Here is an 18,906-nt window from a genome sequence, read left to right on the forward strand (position 1 = left end):
ATCAATCATGAGAGAATCATTGATCGGCTGCAGCCCGCAACCACCGGCATGTGCCCTTCCTGGGAATCGAGCCCCAATCTCCTGGATCCTAGGTCAACGCTCAACCGTTGAGCCACTCTCGGCTGGGCTCCACTCCTCAATAATGAAAAATCTAAGTAGCCCGGAGGAATGTTTTGGCAGAAAACATGCAAGAAACACTGATTGCAGAAGTGGAAGTTTAAAATAAACTTCCAGGTTTTGCTACAAACAGGTTAGTTACCTTCTCTGGGTCCATTTCCTCAGCCAGAGGAGGGCGTTCCCAGGTGGTCCCTGAGGTGGCCCCAGTCACCTGCAAGAGTAAGTCAAGGCACAGTTTTGGCTGGCAAGTCCTGTATGCTGAATCCACCCCAGGCTGAGGAGGCAGGAAAGTACTTCTAGCCTGGTAGCATTTTCAATGGGGATTTGTCATCACTCAAAGCCCACGTGGACCATGGTACATATATTAATTTTTTCCTCCTAGTTTTCATTTTGCTTTGAAATAGTACTGTGACTCCTTTTATTATTTCTAGCTATTGCATGCAATCTGTGATTGGCATCGTGGTTTATTAGAAGGTCATTTCTCATAATTTCCCTCCAGCTCTATCCAGCTGGCTATTTGTAACTCTAGATACCATTTCCAATACGTTTACATTTTATTGTTTTTATTTTGGGAGCCAATATATGGAAAAACCCGACCAGTATTAATGTTAAAGAAAACTGTACGTTCATTGAAACCATTGTTCATCTGGGGATAACAGGACAACTTATAAATGTTTAAAGTTTGGAATGGAAAGGTTTCCTGTTAACAGAGCTAACCTTGCTCCCCTGATGTTCCCTTAAACACCTCCAACTCCACGAGCCGCCCTAGTGTCACACACTTGTTTGCTCACTGCCTTTTACTCCTCAGCTCCCTGTGATATAGGCTTCCCGGCATGTAGTGAAAGCCCTGGCCCGAGAGGCTGGAAAATGTAACCCCGACTTTCCTACAATCTCAGCTCCTCTTTCTCGCGTGCGCCCGCCCCGGGCTCGGAGCCCTGTTGTTGTCACGTGGCCAGGGAGCCGGGGCCAGGCCGGCCAATGGGCGCGCGCGGGCGGCTGCAGGCCCCGCCTCCGCCGGGCCGGGCCGGGCCGGGCGCTCCGCGGCGGGGAGGCGGGGAAAAAGTTTCTTTTGCGGGCAAAAGGGGCTTCGGCGCGCCGACGCTGCTCGTGCCGCAGCCGTGCCGCAGTCAGCCTTCCTTTTTCGTTTTCCTCTCGCCGCTCCGGGGCTTGAAAAGGCTTCACCGCTGGGAGTAAAAGAAAGGAGTTCGCCGCGGAGCGCGGGAGGAGGGCGCGCGCGCGCACGCGGGCGGATTGCGGGCAGCCACCCCGGCTGGAAGTTCGTGCCGGGCTCCGGGCGCGCGCCGGCTGCGGGGCGCAGGGCCGAGCGGGAGGCCGCGGGACCGCGATGGGCGCGCCGAGGCTCCGCGCGCCCGCGGCGGCGCTGGGGCTGCTGCTGTGCGCGGCGCTGGGACCCGCGGCATCGGCCGAGGGCAGCGGCCGCGCGGTCGCCGCCGAGCGCCTGTGCCCTGCTCCCTGCCGCTGCCTCGGGGACCTGCTGGACTGCAGTCGCCGGGGGCTGGCGCACCTTCCCGAGCCGCTCCCGCCCTGGGTCGCTCGGCTGTAAGTATTCTCCTGAAGACCGAGGGGGAGCGGGCGCGGGGCCCGGGCGCTTGGCGCGCAGCAGCTTTTCCCCGGGCAGCGCCTCCTGGCCCGGGCCTCCAGCGGCGCTCGGTGGGGATGCAGAGGAGCGCTCGGGGCCTCAGTCTCCCCTTCCCAGCGCCTCGCGGGCCGCGCCGGGGGGCCCTTGGCGCGACTCGCCGAGGCGCCGATGGGCGAGGGGAGGGATCCACTGACAAGTCCGGGGCAGAGTCAACGCCCCGCGCCCGGAGCCTCGCAGGGGGTGGCAGTGCGCGCCCCTGCCGAGCCGCGGAGGCGGCACCCTGCGCACGGCCGGAGTTCTCAGCTCTGCCTCTGCGTGTGCGGGATCCTGTGGTTCAGCGATAGGTTCTGCCTCCTTCAGGCCCCTTCCCTGCACCCCGCCCGTCACTGAACACGCTTCTTCCGTTCGGGAAGCCCCCTCACTAGCGTTTGGGCACTGCCCAGGCTGCGGTAGGCAGCCTTTTGTTGCTCGGTCCCCCGTGCTCCATAAATCCCCCTTCTGACCAAATTGTAACATTCTTGTTCCGGTAAAAGTTGGCAAGACTGGTCGGCAGATATGGAAGGGAAGGAAGGAGCTAGTTTTCAGAAGCAAGGGCGTGCTTTCTGTAGCTTCTCAGCACGCCCGGACGGTTTAGGAGAGAGTGCTGGGTGCTGTTATGCAAGTTTTGGGAGGCTAGCTGTGAAGTCTGAAAACCTGAAATCACTGCCAACTGCGTGCAAGAACAAGGGGAAAAATGGAGTTTCGTTGGAAAGGCTGATTCTTTCCAAATGTCATCTCTTTATTCTCTCCCAGCCTTCGTTTTGTTAAAATGGGGGAGGACTCCTGTAAAATGTAAACAGTCAAAACTTGTGCTTTCCAAAGAAATTATTGGTTTGAAAGAAATAAAAGTGCAGTCTATCCTTAACCCTTAGATTTGGGCCTAATGTCCCAATAATAGTGGTAGGAAGAAATTGTGTTTTAAGTCACTGTGCCAATCAAAATATTTATTTGTGAATTGTGGAATTGTTGACCATCAAAATCATATTCTTTGTGTGTTGGTAAACCTTGGTTTAATGAAAAAGTAGAATTGGAGAGTTTTAGATTGATATTTAATCTCTTATCACGGGACGTCTTATTTAGTAGTTTTTATTACAATTGGAGGAGCAGATAAGGGCTTTAACCCGAAGCAGGAAGACTTTCAATTAGTTGTGGCTAATTCTCTTCAATTGCCTCTTGTGGAGGTCATGCTGCCTTATTCATGAAATGTGAATGGCTCCCTTGACAACATATGGAACTGAACATTTGAATGACTGGAGGTGAACACCTATGAATAATAGAGGGATGAGAAAAGAAAATGAATATAGTATTGCGTCCTGGGGTGCGTTTAGAAAGGCTTGGCGCTATCACAAATCTAATTCATATTCAATAGTTTCTCAATATCAAGCAGCCTTTTATCATGCAATATGTATTTTTGTGAATTTGGACGTCTTTAAAAAAAGTAACTGTATTGCTTTTGATTAGAAGTTGAGTTAAACCAAAAGGGGCTTGATACCTATTTAAACATTGTCTTAAAAGTAGCTGACCTAATTAGGATTTTGTTTTGCAGATAATTTGGTGGCACACTAAAAACAAATTAGAGTTTATTTGGTTAGCACAATCTTTAATTACATTTCCGCCAGCAGTAAATTGTCTCAATACAAGTCCACATTCCTTAAATGTATGTGAAAATAAGTTCCACTTGTATAAATAAGCACTAGGTCTGTTGTCAGAAGCCCCACTGTGATCACTCATTGGACAGCTCTGTCATTCTTGTACTTGTGTGACTTTTAACCAACTTTGTAGTTGTCACCAAACCATGTGGTCTAAATTCTTTATTGTAAATGTTCCTTTTGTTTGTGCCTAAAGCTCTAGAGGTCTCCTCTCTCCACCTTTGAAAGGAGCAGAAAAACACAAGGAATGGAGCTTTAACTTCTCTGTTACTTGGTGTTTGGAACAGGAGGCATAAGATAGCTGTTTCTTAAATTTTACATAATGAGAAAAGCTTTTAAGTAGATTGTTTCAGAGTTTAGAAATACATAGAAAAATGCATATTGTTTTTCCTGTATCTTAACTTCCTTTCCTTAGGTAATTAAGGTAGTAAAACTTTCCCTTAGGACTAACTCATGGGACCACTATTCAGAAAAAGTTTAGTGTCCTCCTTTTGTCCTGTTTGTTGAATTAGCAAGTTAAAAAAAAAACAACTTTCTGTTTATTACAACTATGTATTTAATTGTTCACTTTATTCAGTTGTAATTTATTGCCATAGGAACCCCATGTGTGAAAAGTTGAACAGTTTAAGCTATAACATAATAATATTGCAATTAGTTCTCCTTTCAAAAAGTAACTTCTAATACTTTAGTGGAAGTGGCTCTTAAAACAGTAACTATTTGAAGGTTGCTTACAACTGCCTTAAAAGGCTGACTTGAGTTTACATCTAGAGTTTTTGCTTGAACCTGAAGAAGAGTGCTTGTTAGAATATGTTACTTAGCCAGAAGAGGGGAAAGTTGCTCATTTGCCAATGAGAGCTTCAAGTACTATTAAAATCTCTCTGGAATTTCAAAATTATTTATTGTAGACGTAGAAATGTTTGAGTTAGTAGGGCTCAGGCAAAAAAAGTCCAAAAGGGACTTTCTGCTGGTGGGGTTTCCTTAGTGTTCTCCTGTTATAAATCCTTTGGTTGGTACCAGAATTAGGGCTGGGGTGGGGGTAATAGTCCTTATGGTTTTCGCAGCTGTTTTTCTATATTTTCCAGACTAAAAATTTGAACATAGCAGGCTGATTTATGAGTCACTTTGGATCAGTGTCTTAAAACAGCTACAGCCTGGCTTTTTGTTTTTCAGCTTTCCAGATTTCTGCTGAATTAGCAGCTCTGCAGGCCCCAGTGGGATTGATTAAGAAGCTGTGCTGGATTTGCATTTTAAAATGTGACTTGCAAGTCACATTTTCAAATACTAAAAGGAAGAAAATGATAGCTGGAATCAAATGTTGTAAATTAATTGTTTTCATATATATTTATTCGCTTGCTAATATTCAGGAAGAGAGACTTGTCTCTACAAAGTAGAGTTTGATTTTCAAGTGTTTGGCCAACTGACTTCTGGGTAAATAGTTAACACCTCCCTGCCTGACCACCTTTCCCTTTTATTAACCTCACAACCAAACTTTTTTTTAAAAAAGGTTTTTTGGTAACACTTTATAAAGTATATGATTGTCTAACCACGGTGTGTAGCTGTACACCTGAAACCAATACAAAATAATGTTGAATGTAAATAGTAATTGAAAAATAAAATTTTAAAAAGGCAAAAAAAATTGTTATACATTTAAAAAAGATATATCCCTAAATGTTTTAAGTTTTCATGCTATTATAAATGGTTTCTTTAAAAAAAAGTTTCTAATATTCATTAATGGAACTCTAAAAATTAATCTGCCTGCCTTACTGAATGTTCTTAGGGGTTTTAATTTAACAAAACATCGACATTGTACAACTTGAATTTGTTTTTAATGTTCTAGCCATAAAAACAATATAAGGAAGATTTAGGAAAATGTGACATCCTTTAAATGGAAGGTAATCATTTCTGAAACATAAACTGTATTAAGTCTAAATTTAGGTGCATTAAAAGTTTCATGGCTTTAAGTATTTAGCAGTAAAAGTCACTTAAGGGGTGACTTATGTTCTCCCACATATAATGTGGTTTTAATAGTAGTACACAAAATTCAGGAGTGGAAGCGTTGCAATAACCGAAATATTTAAGGTCACCAGCTTTTGCTTCTGAATCAGGAGTGAGTGGTCCCCAGCATGTGCACTGTTCTCTGGAGGCAGTTTCTCAATTTAAAGGTCTTTTGTTGGAGCTCTCATCCCATTACTGGCTGAGAAAAATGCTAGGCACTCAATCTCTCTCTTCACAGGGTTGCCTTGTGAAATAATCCTGAAAATTAAGGGAAGAGGGTGGTTGTAGTTTTTCTAATTAAAAGGAAAATTACCTGTGTTAAATGTAAATGCCAGATTGGTTCCCCTTTAAAAAAAAAAAAACAAAACACACAAAACTTGAAACAATAGGGAATGCAGTTTTATGCTGGTTCAGTGTTTAGTTAAGTGGGTCCAACTGAGACTTTCTGTTGATTCAGGCTACCTCCCAGGTGAAGGACTCTTTTCCTTGGTTGTTTTTTGAACCCTGTGGGAAATCTGTGACTGTCTGTGGTGCTAAAAGCACACAGGTTTTGTTTGAATCCTAACGTGAGTTGTTGGGCTCACGGTTTCCTTGATGAACTCCAGATGGACCTGAGCTGGGTTTGTGAGGGAAAGTGTCTGGCTCCAGCGTGGTGAGCATGCACAGCAGTGGTTGTAATTGCAGGATTTTTATAGTTTAAAGACTGTGCCAGATTTTTTTTCATGTTATAACTCTACCAGAACAAATCTGCTCATGTCTGTTACTGTCTGGTAGGTCTTTAGGCAAACATGTTTCAAATAAAAAACCTTTGCAGATTTGTGTGTGTGTGTGTGTGTGAAATAGAGAAATCCAGGTTTATTCTCAAAACAAAAATTCAAGGACTGAAAGGATCTCTCATTTCTAATTGTTAACTAGTGGATGTGCACTAAGGAACACTGTGCTTCTCTGTGACTTCTCTGCCTTTTCTTTCGGGGTACATATTTATGCATATAATAAATGGTTCCTGCTTTTCTCCAATCAAGTTTGGTTATTTGAAACTTAGGTTATTTAAAAACCTTCCTTCTTAAACACTGAAAGAATTAATTTAGTAAGGTTGGTTAACCTTTTTCAGTGGGAGAGCTTTAAACCATACTATTGTTGGCCTGGTTTTCAATAGCTCTTCAGCCTTTTTATTTTCATTTACATCATTTTGAAGGCACATATTCAGTATGCTGACAAATATAGGGAATATAACCAAATATTTGGCAGGTTGAACTTCATAGTTTGAATCTTAAATGCTGTGATGACTTCCTAGCCCTAGAGTATTGTGTATGTAGAAGTTTTATTTTGCTGCTTTTAAAGGAAAAAAATAATAATAATGTCCAATGGCAGTTGTTAGGTTAAGTTAGATCAAGTGTGTAAGAAGCAGAGTTATTTTAATGATTGAAAAGAAATCTGATCACAGTGTTCTATACACTCTGCATAACTTTGTTAGGTGGTTAATGTGGTTTAAATTACACATTATATTACCAGATACTGAGATTTGGGGAATTCAGGAAAGCATAGGGTTTAGGTTGGTTTTTTTCCTACTCTCAACACACACACACACACACACACACACACACACGAAACTTGAAATTTGGTGCCTTAGCCCAGAGAAACAAATGTGTGAAAAGCAATTTCTATTTTGGTTGACTATAATACGGACACTGATGCTTAATTTTATGATAATAAAATAAAAATCTTTCTTTAGAGGTTTTAGTTTTAGCAGCCTGCCTCATTAGCCGCTTTTCATAAGCCATGACTTCATCATATCAAGTTGGAAGTGAGGAGATGGTAGGGGATGGGGGGAAGGTGAAGCAAAACAGCCAGCTCACAAAAGATCGGTTCACCCTGTGCCAAAAAACATCTCCTAAAACATTTGTGGGCCTAAAGCATTGGCATCTGCCAGCCTCCTAAACTAATTTTGTCCTCAGAGTTTGTATTTTTGAGTTTGGCATTTTGTTTACCGTCTAGTTTATGGACAGGATGGACCAATTATTTCTTACGCTGTCACTGGTGTTGGTAGAGATATTTCACAGATCCACTCTGTCTTGTACATCATTAAGCGCTATTAGTGATTTTTTAGAACGACTCATAATTTTATTTTTGTTTTCTCATAGGGACTTAAGTCACAACAGATTGTCTGTCATCAAGGCAAGTTCCATGAGCCACCTTCAAAGCCTCCGAGAAGTGTGAGTCTTAGTTATCTTCTGTTTGACGTTTGAATAAAGTACTACCTGTGACATTATTTAACTCTAAAGAACATGTGGATTACAACAAGTTGTTTAAAACTGTTAACGTGGGAGTTATCTTTAAATAATTTTACAGAGTTTCCCCTCTGTGAGTTACAGATTACCTAATCAGCCTCTTCTTTTTCTTCTTTTGGGCATTTGTAGGAAACTGAACAGCAATGAATTGGAGGCCATTCCAAATCTAGGACCAGTCTCAGCAAATATTACACTTCTCTCCTTGTAAGTGAATGTCAGCAGGATTTCGTATGTATGTTTGCAGGAAACGTGGGTAGCAGTTGGATAGGGGTTGGAGTAAAGACCTTAGAAACAAAGGAGGAGTACCTCCTTCAGTGGGCAAGGGAGGAGGTGTCCTTTCAAATGGTTGACTTGTTTTCAGCGCCAGCCTCTCTCTCCCTGTGCTAAATTTGAAGAATCATTGTAAGGACACTCTTTTTACACTTTGCTGTCATTGCTGACCTGGCCTCCAGGATTCAGAGAAACGCCGTCCGCACCCCATAGAGACATGTATTTGACTGTATTCTGTATGCTGCAGCTTTTCCTCTGGCATTGCTTACTGGTTGGCATGGGCTCTGTTGAGTAGGTATTATTACACAGTCACTAGCAAGAATGATTGGAGCTGTTTTGTGAGGAGAAACGGGAGTTTTTAATAAGGCGTTGGAGTATCCTCTTTTAAGTGGGGTGCCTGCAGTGGAGACTAAAGTTCAGAAACATCAAATCAAAATAGGAACTTTTATACCGAAAAATTAAAGATGTGATTGACGTTAGAAATACCACTGCGTGTTATTTTGCAAATACCCATTTTCAAATAAAATTGTGTTAGCTTTTCTCTATGTTTAGGGCAGGTAACGTGTTTTACTCATATGTAGAAGATGTTTTGTGACTTTTGGCATTTAAAGGCAGCATTTAGAATGCACATGGTTTAATTAAGTAGTTTACCATCTTAATCTTGAGTAATTTAAAAATATATCTAATCCACTGAAGTTAAAAATGTTTTTCTCCTTGAAACAACTTAAGGGGAAAAAAACCACCATTGCTGGGTACTTCTGGGAAAGGTGTTGGGAGGGTTGAAATTATACAGTAAATTTCAGGAAAGCTGTTCAATTAATTAAAGTGATCACTACCCAATTGCTTACATCTGGTGATTTATAGAGGTTTGTTTTTACTTAGGGCCCAGGTCAGCTAAGTCACTGGTGCAGCCGCTGTGTCTGCCTTCCTCTGTTTGAATACGAACTAAGTGACATTTGATACCGATGTGGTTTTTCCAAAGATCAGAAACAGAAAGGAATGAAAGAAAAAGCAGTTGGTATTTGACAAATAAACACTGAATTTCAAAAACATTTTTATGCTAGCATTAATACCTGCTTTCTGTCTTTCACAATTGCTTAAAATTGTGGAGTCCAAATGAAGCACTGGCTTTGGTATCTTAAACATCTTTAGCTGTTCTCATTTGACCACTGGGGCTGTTTAAATCTCAAGGAATGCCACTTCACCCTTCTGTCCTTGTCTTGTGTATTGGCAGATTCTGTCAGCACTTTCAAGAGGGCCTCGAGGGGGGTCAGTGGCTAAGAGCCTTTGCAGTGGAGTTTCAGGACCTGGGTGAGGCGGGGAAAGAGTCTTCTCTTTGGCTTGATACAGGGTTGAAAGCATAGGAATTTATGAGGAAATTAGAAAGTTCTATTGGGAATAAATAATCTAGTGATTTCACACTTCGTAGCTATAATTTGTAATTAGAAAACGGAAATAAAATATGGGAAGTTAGAAACCTTCAGAGTTTAAACTTGTCTAACTATTTTGTGTTTCACTTTAGTGGGTGCTAAATAATCTTTTCGGGACTTGAATAATCTTACTTTCTTTCCCTCTATTTGTTGAGTACATCTAACCAGGGATTGCTTTGTTCATCTGTATAAGGATAGACCCTATTTAGTACCTAGATCACATAACATCTGTGAAAAGTAATTTATGTGATGGGTCTGCTAATTCACTATGGATGGTGAAAAATTATTTTTATACCTAGGAAATATCTTGAAAATTTTTCCTCTGGCTGTTTTCTTCTATAAATGTTTTGTTTTCTCCTGTAGGCTTCCTTGGCTATTGCAGTCCACAGTGGTTTCTAAAGCACAGTTACTTCCTGCCTTGTGTTGTGTAGGGCAGAACATTTTTGTGTGTGTTCTTTTTCTGTGTTGTTTTTTTTTATAGAAGCACTTGAAAATAATCAGAGCTAAAAGCCAGTACTTATCCATTTCTGAAATTTCAAAAAAAATTGTTGAACCACATAACATGAGTCAGATTAGAAACTTGCTGTAGCACCACAATTAAATCCCACATCTTTTAAAGTAGTTCTTGGGATCACTTGACTTTTATTTTATCAAGATTTTTTTTTTTAACAGTTTGTGGAGGAAATGATTTTTCTGGGTAATTTGCACAAGTTAAATAATTTTAAACATGTGAAAAAAAAGGAAAAATAAGTTGGAGTCTTGTGCCTGAGATTGGTGTCAGTGCTCCACACTGTCGCTGCTCTCTGCAGTGGGGACCCCTCCCAGCTTGAGGGCTGATGCAGAGGAGGCTGTATCTGGTAAGACTTCTTTCCCCTCTCAGCTGCAGGGGCCAGCAGCTGGTATTGGGTCAGATGGCACCGTGTCCAGTGGTGAATTTATTTAAGGACCAGTTCTGATGTTAGGGAAACTTGGCAAAATGCCAGGGTCTTAGGTTGGCCATTGGATGAGCATTGAATTTCCCCATTAAGAAAGCTCATCTCTAACATTTCTAGGGATTTTTCAGAATATAAAAGGCCTGAACAAACTTGCTTTTCTTTGAATCCCACACAGCACTAGCTCAGATGGCAACTGGCATTCTAAGGGCAAGGCATGGTTTGTGTTTTCTGTTTATTTTTCTCTCACAATTATTTCCTACCCATGACAGGATGAAATGTTGTAGGAGAAGAGATGGAATAATCTTTGGAATGAACATATTTTGTAGTGAAACTGCTAACCTGGCACAAGTGAGCTGTGCTCACCGGATGCGACGATTCTGGCCTCCGGCCACGTGCATGAACTGCTCAAGCAGTGGACACTTTCGAAACCTGTGACCTGGGTTAGGGTCTGGTTTGAATCTATGAGTTATATAACATTATTGTTGAACAAACAAGGACCTATTGGTCATTGAAGAAAGCTAGTTGAGTCTTAGTCTTGACATTGATGGTTTATAGGGATTGCCCAACATGCAGATACTTGCCTGTTGTCTTAGAGGTGATAAGGTTTAGGTGAGTGAATGTCAAAGAGGTACCTAGAGTACTTGTTAAAAATGTAGATTTCCTGACCCTATCCCTAGAGGTTCTAAATTAACGGGTTTGGGTGGGGCCCAAGAATACCCATTTTAACACATCTACCTGGCTGATTCTAATCAGAAATTGCATAAGTATTTCTGCAATTACTGATAGAGTCCAGTTTATCATAATCAAATAAGCCTTTTCTCCTTATTATTGCAAAGGTAGAACGTTTCTCCCAAATTCTTCATTTTCTTTGTAATACGTTATTTTTCCAGGGATGACATTTGTCATCCTTCTAATAATAGGTTGTTATAAAATAATAAGTTGTTATTAAAAATGACCACCTTCACAGGTGGGATCCTAAAATGTGTGTGCTGCCAATGGAAAGCCAATGAAGAGATTTCAAGCAGGTTGAAGTGATCAGGTATGCTTTTTGAGAGTGTCCACTCTGGCTTTAGTGTGGCTTGGAGGTGGCAGGAGGGTGGTTTTGATGGGACAGATGATAAAGAAACCACCTCAATCGGCCAGGAGGGATGGCGGCACTGCTTTTCCACAGTGCAGCTCTGGTCATGTCCATGGGACAGTGATTAAAAGCAAAGCACAAGTCAGATGGCTCAGAATTAATTGCTGGCTCTTCCCTTTGCTGGGTTTGTCACCTTGGGCAAGTTACTGTCTATCTTTGTCTCCCCATCTGTAAAATGAGAATAATAATGCCCACCTCATAGGGTGGTTGTGAGGATTTGGAGAGAGAATACAGGTAAGACCAGCTGCCACATGCTCAGTGAGTATGAGCCATGATCATGATAGTCATTCATTCAACTAAATGTATGGAATAAGTAAACATTGCTGGGCTCTGTTTTAAGTGCTGGGGACACAGCAGTTAGCAAAGCAGACCAATTCCTTCTTATCAGGAAGCTTCCATTCTTGGGAGGGTTGAGAAAAAATAAATAAGTAAACAAACTTTAAAAGAAAACTTGAGTTTCTTGATAAATACTGTGAAATAAAAGAAAGAGGACGCGGGTCGAGGGCTCCGGCAGTTGCCCTTCAGTGTGGTGATGGAAGACTTATTTTTGAATACTTAACAAATCCTACTGCGTGCTGGGTACTTGTTTTAGGGTTGAGATTCAACAGTAAACAAAACAGTTGAAAAAAATTCCTGCCCTCATGAGCTGACCTGTCTTGGAAGGAGAAAGACAAAAAGCAAAATAAATAAGAAATGTGGCCAGAAGGTGATAAGTGGTAGGGACAAAAATAAAGCCGATAGGAGGTGGGAGTGTGTGTGGTGGAAGAGGGGGTTGACAGCTTTAAATGGGGATGCATACGTGGAGTGACACACTTGGCAGATGACACTTGAATAGCCTAGAGGTGGGAGAGGGAGCCATGTGGGGCAGCTGGGGGTAGGGGTCATCTCCTCAAGTTTCTTCTTCCCAGTCCAGGTCAGTCTTGCCTTGTCTATCTTTTTTTTTTTTAAAACATTTTTATTGATTTCAGAGAGAGAAAGGGAGGGGAGGAGAGAGAGAGAACCATCGATGAAAGAGAAACATCATCGATCGGCTGCCTCCTGCACGCCCCCTACGAGGGAGTGAGCCTGCAACCTGGGCATGTGCCCTGACCTGGAGTCAAACCGTGATCTCCTGGACCATAGGTTCATAGGTCGAAAATCAACCATTGAGCCACGCCACCCGGGCTTGCCTTGTCTATCTTGATTTTGTTTGTAATTTTCTCCCCTCCTATGGCTCACTCTTGTCTTTCCCAGCACTTAATGCGGATGTATAGCATATAGTTGGTGCTTAATTAGTATATGAATTAAGGAATATTTATGGAACAGCCACATGCAGTTAGCATAATTCAAACACATCTCCTATAAACTTGGTCTATACAAGTGACTAAAAATTTACAGTGGAGACAAAGCATACCTATGTTCCACTTAATTTATGTTCAATTATGCATGCTTGGAAAAAAAATAGATTATAGCAATGGCAATAATAATTAAAGAAAAGAGAACAAGAGAAGCAATTTAAGTAGCGTAAGGATTTAGCTCACCACTGTAGCCAGTGAGCACATGCCCATGAGTGTGTGCGAAATGAAAGTGTGTGGGAAATAAAAAAAAACCTTTCCCATTGTTCTGAGTGAATTTCTTGGCCCACTGAGGATGACTTTGGTCTTCGGAGATAAAGATTTTTTGTAGCCCCTGTACCCATCACACATGGGAACTGCATCATTAGATTATGAACTAAAAATCCAAAATACAAAACTGGCCCTATAAGAGACTCAGCGAGAGAGAGAGAATATGTCTGCCTAACTATTCTTTGCTAGTGTGTTAAGGGATCTTCAGGGGTGTATTTGTGTTAGCTGGTTTCCCCCACCCCCCGGTTTTAGAACCTAGTGCCCTGTGAGATGGAGTTCCATCACGTCATGTCCCCCTGTGTTGGGTGTGCTTTGGGGAGGCAGGGAAGTATGAGAGTCATGCCCTTTCCTCTGATAATCTGATGCGATTTATGTGCTACGAAGAACAACCCTGGGTGGCAGGGAGTAGGGAGCATTGGGAATTTGTGTGGCATTGTAGAATTCTGAGAAGGGTGTGACTTTTGTTTGTTTTTTCAGTTTTGAAACTCCCACAAGTACAATATGGGTAGTTCTCCGATGGCAGTACTCACACATCTCACTCCAGGGTAGGACTTCAGTCTTGCTGAGCTTTCAGTCCCCTCTGAAGCCCAGTCCAGGCACTGGCACATAGGAGATGCTCATTAAAGATCTTGAGTGGACGAGAGAGATCACAGGCCCCTGTGCAATAGTAGAGAGACCCGAGCTGGGAATGAGGCACACCGGTTTTTGTCTTTTCTCACACTAATGACCTGTCTGACCTCGGGCAGACTTAATTAACTCTTCTTTGTTTATCTGTAAAAACAGTGTGAGATGTTTTCCGTCCCTCGTCTGGTTCCGGCGGAGGATCAGGTGGCATGATGTACAGGAAAGGGCTCTGAGAATGTGAGCAGCAGCAGCTGCTGCTGTTACAGCTGCAGTGGGCTTGGCGGAGCAGCCGGGACTTGAGGCAGTGGGCCAAGAGCATTCTGGAGCAGGAGGGTCACAGGAAGAAGACAGGATTGAGAAACATTATCCTGGCAGCAACAGATGAGGGAGGGAGAAAGAACTTTGCATTTGGGGTGAACTTTCAGGAAACTTTTGTTTTCTTCAAATAGTTTTAAAAATTGGGTGAGCATTCAGTCATAGCTAGTAACTGAACAGCATTCCTAGGGCTTGTGTGTCTTTCAGGTGGATTTTGAGCTGGTCATAGTGCCCAACAACAAGGCCTACAAGGTGCTAAGTGCTAGGGAAAAAAGAAAAATGGGACTTGGCCTTGCCCTCAAGGGGCTTTGGATAACAGGGGAAGAGAGGCAATGAAGAGATACTTCTAGCAGGGTGCTGCCTGGCCAACATGGATATGCTTGGGGCGGCCCCCGTGCAGAGCAGGGATGTAGTTTTGTTAAGTGTAGAGTGAGGGGTTGAGATCTGGAAGAGGGTGGAGACTTGGGTAAGTTGGTAAGGGTCCGCTTAGGTGTTCTCCAGGTTTGGGGAGTCGTTGCAGACGTTTTAAAGCAGGGGAATGAAGTAGCACAGAATCTGCTCTTCTCCTTTTTGTCAAGTAGTCATTAAACAATGTTCATTTTCTAAATCAAGTGCCCTGAAGAGAGAGAACGAACATGAAGAGTGACTTTGATATTTAACAGTTAGGACTTGCTGAATACCCGTTACCTGTCCGTTCTTGGAACTTGGCTATGCTCGGAGCCCTGCTGTATGTTAGGGCCTCATCTCTTTCCCACAAAGGGAAATTGGCCATGGGGTAGGCGTTATTTGCACATTGATGCCCGGATGATGAGAAGGGTAGATTTCAACTAGTGGTTAGGAGTCTGGTCAGCAGTGCTCTGTCATCTAGGTACTGAACCCAGCACTGTATTAAGGGGGAGTTTCATCCATCAGCATGCATTTCTCATCCCATTCCAAAAATCAGACTAATAAAAAATATCAATTTGGAAGTTAGTGATTTAAGAGATTATTGCTTGGTTGCATGGCACAGACTTTATTTAAATAATTCATCAAACTCAATTTATAACTTTTAAAACATTGATATTTTAATAGTTCACAACTCAGATAAAGCTGCATATAAGGAAGGCAAGCATTCTATATGTTTTCAAGTGAAGATGTAACTGAGTATTTTACAACTGTGCAGTACAGCTCAAAGTGTTGTTAGTTTTTGTCTTTTTAAACCAAAACATATATGAGTCAATATTTGAAAAGTGGTCACCATTTTGTTATATTAATTAGAACTTAAGTTTCTAGAGAATCAGGGAGTGTTGTCCTGATTAAGTTGACATAACCCATCTCCCATCTTTACCCATATCTGGGTATAAATGAGCCCATGTAATTTGATCATCTTAACTGAAAAATTCACCCCAAAATGTATGCTCTACCGATATAGATGAATGGACCAGCGTCTTCATAGGTAAAGAACATTGCATTGGAGGGCTGCAGACATCACCAGTACAAGCCAGACGTTATTGTGTTTAAATGGAAATAAGCTCATGAAACTCAAGTCTTACAAAATAAACACTTGCACATGTTAATATGATAAGTTGTAGTCTTTTATTGGACTTTAAAATGTTTATATGTGATTTGCACATAAAAGAGTTTACTGTACACAGAGGTGTGTTTGTGACAAACACTCTCTAAGATTATCTTCACATTTACTTGAAACTACTCCCCAGAATACACGTTTGCTAGGTTTTTGAATTCTCAATCTAGAATGATTGTATTTGAAACAAATTTGTGATCATGGCTCTTTAAACCCTTAAGGAGTTGCCCATTGCTCTTAAATCAAGAGCAAACTCCTCCTTAAGGTATATATACAGTGCTCTGCATGATCCGAATCTTCTTTACCCATTGAGCCTCCTCTGGACCCATTCCTCAGTTCTGGGAACATGCCAGCTTGTTCCTGCCCTAGGTCCTGTTGCACATGCTTTTCCCTCTGCCTAGAAAACTCCTTCTCCCCCAACTTTTAAGTCAGGCTTAGGCTTCCCCTTGTATATTTTCGTATCTTCTTTATAATATTTGCTGTCCTGTTCAGTTGCATATTTGTGATACTTGCATGTCTAGTTCCCCCACCGGAATGAAACTTCCTAAAAGCTGAGATCATGTCTGTTTTCATCTTCATTGTTTCCCTGGCATTAGTGCAGAACCTGGCAGATGGCAGACACTCAGTACATGTTTGTTAGATGAACGACCGAATGGATAGCCCTGGCCAAATTAGTATACATAGTTAATTGCAGAAGAAGCTATTCAGTTAACCTTTCTCCTCCGGCCTCTTTATACATACTTAAAATGTTCATTAATGAAACTTGGTTTTCCCAAGTAACAACATTATTAGATTTGGCATAGGGACCCATTAAGCAGCTTTCTTCAGTGGTGGTTCGTGGAGCCTGTAAAATTGACCCCCTCCCCCAAGTCCCTTGACTTGACCTTCCCGTGTAGCGCACCGCAGATCCTCCCGTGTTACCAGCGTTCACCCCGAGCCCGTCCCGTTTCCTCACCCCTTCCCTCAACTCCGGGCTGGCCATTTTGGTTGCTGCTTTGAAGTATCACGTACAAACCTCTGCCGGAGCCGTCTCTAGGCTGAATGAGGCTCGTGCTGCCAAGACAGACAGAACAGTAAAGCTACAGCTTTTCATGATTGCGGTGGCAAGATTCAACATGCGGTTCCGTCCCGGCCCGGGTACCTCTCCCCCTCCTCTCCTTTATTTTCAGTATCTTTGCTATCTTCCCTGGACCAGAGGCTCAGGGCTCTGGTTGGGTAGAGAGACCAAAACAATGAAATAGGCCTCTAACCAGTAAGACTTCTTTCTTTGGCTGAAAGTTGCTTAAGTACTAAATTCAAAACATGAAAGGAAAGGCAATTATAAATATAAGCACCTCCTTTCTGGTACTTAAAACCACCTGCCCGGCTGCCTCCCCGGCTCCCTGAAGCTGTAGCCGGAGACGCAGCGCCTGTGGGGTGAGCGCGGGGACAGGCTGAGCAGGAAGGGGGTGCGCTGCAGGGCCCGCGGCGCCGGGCGACCGCGGTGGGCGTTCTCGGACTGTCCGCTCCACTGTGCGGGAGCCACTTTGAATGTTTCTGTAACACAACAAACGTGGGATAGAATGAGAATGAGCTTAATTTTTTAGAAAAAAATAAGGTGCTTTTGAACTTAGTCACTGTAATCGTGCACAGGGTATTGGCCCAGGAATCACGGGCGGTATTCTTTAAAGAGGGATGTTTACAGTCAGGAAGGTAGTCCATTCATTGTATAAATCCCTCTTTCTCTGATTCTCCTGCTCCTGTCTTTCTTACTTTGACTTCCCCACCACCATCCCCACTTATGTATCAAGAAAAAGGTCAGGGGAATTAGAAACAGTGTGGTATATTATATAACTGGTCATAACTCATCTTTTGCTAGTTTTGAGCGTCTCGACTCAATCCTGGTAACTTAGAATTGGGAGAGGCCTTTCTCCCTATGGAGAGACCTCTGAAAGAAAGGTTATCCCACCTCCCCTTGAGCACATCAGGGACAAAAGCTCACTTCTTGGGGAGGAGCCATTCCATTGTGAATAATTCTACTTGCTAGGACTTTTTATTCGTTAGGCTGAGCTCTGCCCTTCTGTGGCTTCTACCTATTGTCCTAGTTCCGTGTGCTGGAAAGAACAATTTTCTTCTATGTTCTGCATTAGAAAACAAGACTCAAATTATAAGGTTTCCCTAAAGCCGCCTTTTCCCCAGCTCAGATACCAGTTCCAGTTTCCTTCTTCCGGTACTCCTGCTCCTAGGCCGGGGCTCTCCAGGGCCCTCTGCCTTGATGGCATGTTCTGTGTCTGTGCTGGCACTGCGCTGGCCACCAGACACGTGGGCATTGAACACTGGAAATGTGGCTAGCGTTTTTAATTAAATTAAATCAAATTTACATGGGCGATGGCTATTGTACTGGACAGTGTAGGTCTAGATTCTGAAAGTTCTCCCCACAGACACCTCAGCTAGAATGGCAGTGAAATACTGTGCCCAGGACAGACATTTGAGATGCAGTCAAATACAGAATATGGCTGGACCATGACTCTTGACCTAAATACTGGAAATTAACGAAGCTTAAGATTCTCTTGGCATCTTAAGGACCATGCTGTTTTATTGTCTCATATTGAGATGCGGAACCTGGAGGAGGTCTGACTGCTGAGACCTCCTTAGCTGAGATCCCCAAGTCTTTTGTCATTTTTGTAAGAATTGCTTTCAGATAGGCCTTTTAAAATGATTGGTTAAAAATCCAAAATGCTACCTCGTCCCAGCTTAATTTCTCTGGTTGCTTCTAGACCATCATTCAGTACATCGAGAGGTTTTAGATCATGGGTCATCTATTAGATGAATTATACTTTTATTCTGCGGCACCTACACTTGACTGTTCACAGGTCTATCCCTGTTAATACAGATGGTGGACTGAATGCATTCTCAACTCTGCACCTTTTGAAATCCCCTTCAAATGAAATTAAAGGACTACACATGGGAACAAACAGGACGTAGAGGAGACAGTTCAAATGAAAGATGCCATAAAATTGTTGCACGCAAACAGGCAAATTGTACCTGACTTCAGAGAGAAACTGCAGTGGATCCCAAAAGAAGCAAACTTTTTTTTTCCCCTGCAGAACCTCAGAATGGTTTAGGAACTTAAGACCTGTGAAGGTGGCGGTGCAGAGTAGGACTAAAAATGGAGGGATTGGTTAAGCCTCTTTTATAAGAAGCAGTCAGACCTCCTCTGGGTTCCTCCTCTAAAACTCAAAGCTCAGTGACTGCCCCCGCCTTGATGCAGGCAGAAGATTGGAAGTTGACTCTGCAGAGTTGAAACAGAAAATCTCAGTCATTTGGGACACAGGCTCAGCTGGGCAAGGAGTGGGGAT

General features: G+C 42.7%; 1 protein-coding gene across 1 annotated transcript in view; it reads left to right on the top strand.

The window, feature by feature from the left end:
* Positions 1-1,447: 1,447 nt before the first annotated feature.
* The window catches only part of LRIG3 (leucine rich repeats and immunoglobulin like domains 3), a 46,861-nt gene continuing 29,402 nt past the window's right edge, over positions 1,448-18,906 (top strand). Inside the window, exons 1-3 of the mRNA XM_087814573.1 lie at positions 1,448-1,677; positions 7,542-7,613; positions 7,818-7,892. Coding sequence (XP_087670699.1) covers positions 1,463-1,677; positions 7,542-7,613; positions 7,818-7,892 — 362 coding nt within the window. The 5' untranslated portion in view covers positions 1,448-1,462. The remainder of the gene's footprint in view (positions 1,678-7,541; positions 7,614-7,817; positions 7,893-18,906) is intronic.

This window comes from Miniopterus natalensis, chromosome 2, assembly GCF_054644295.1.
Source record: "Miniopterus natalensis isolate mMinNat1 chromosome 2, mMinNat1.hap1, whole genome shotgun sequence".
Classification (NCBI taxonomy): domain Eukaryota; kingdom Metazoa; phylum Chordata; class Mammalia; order Chiroptera; family Miniopteridae; genus Miniopterus; species Miniopterus natalensis.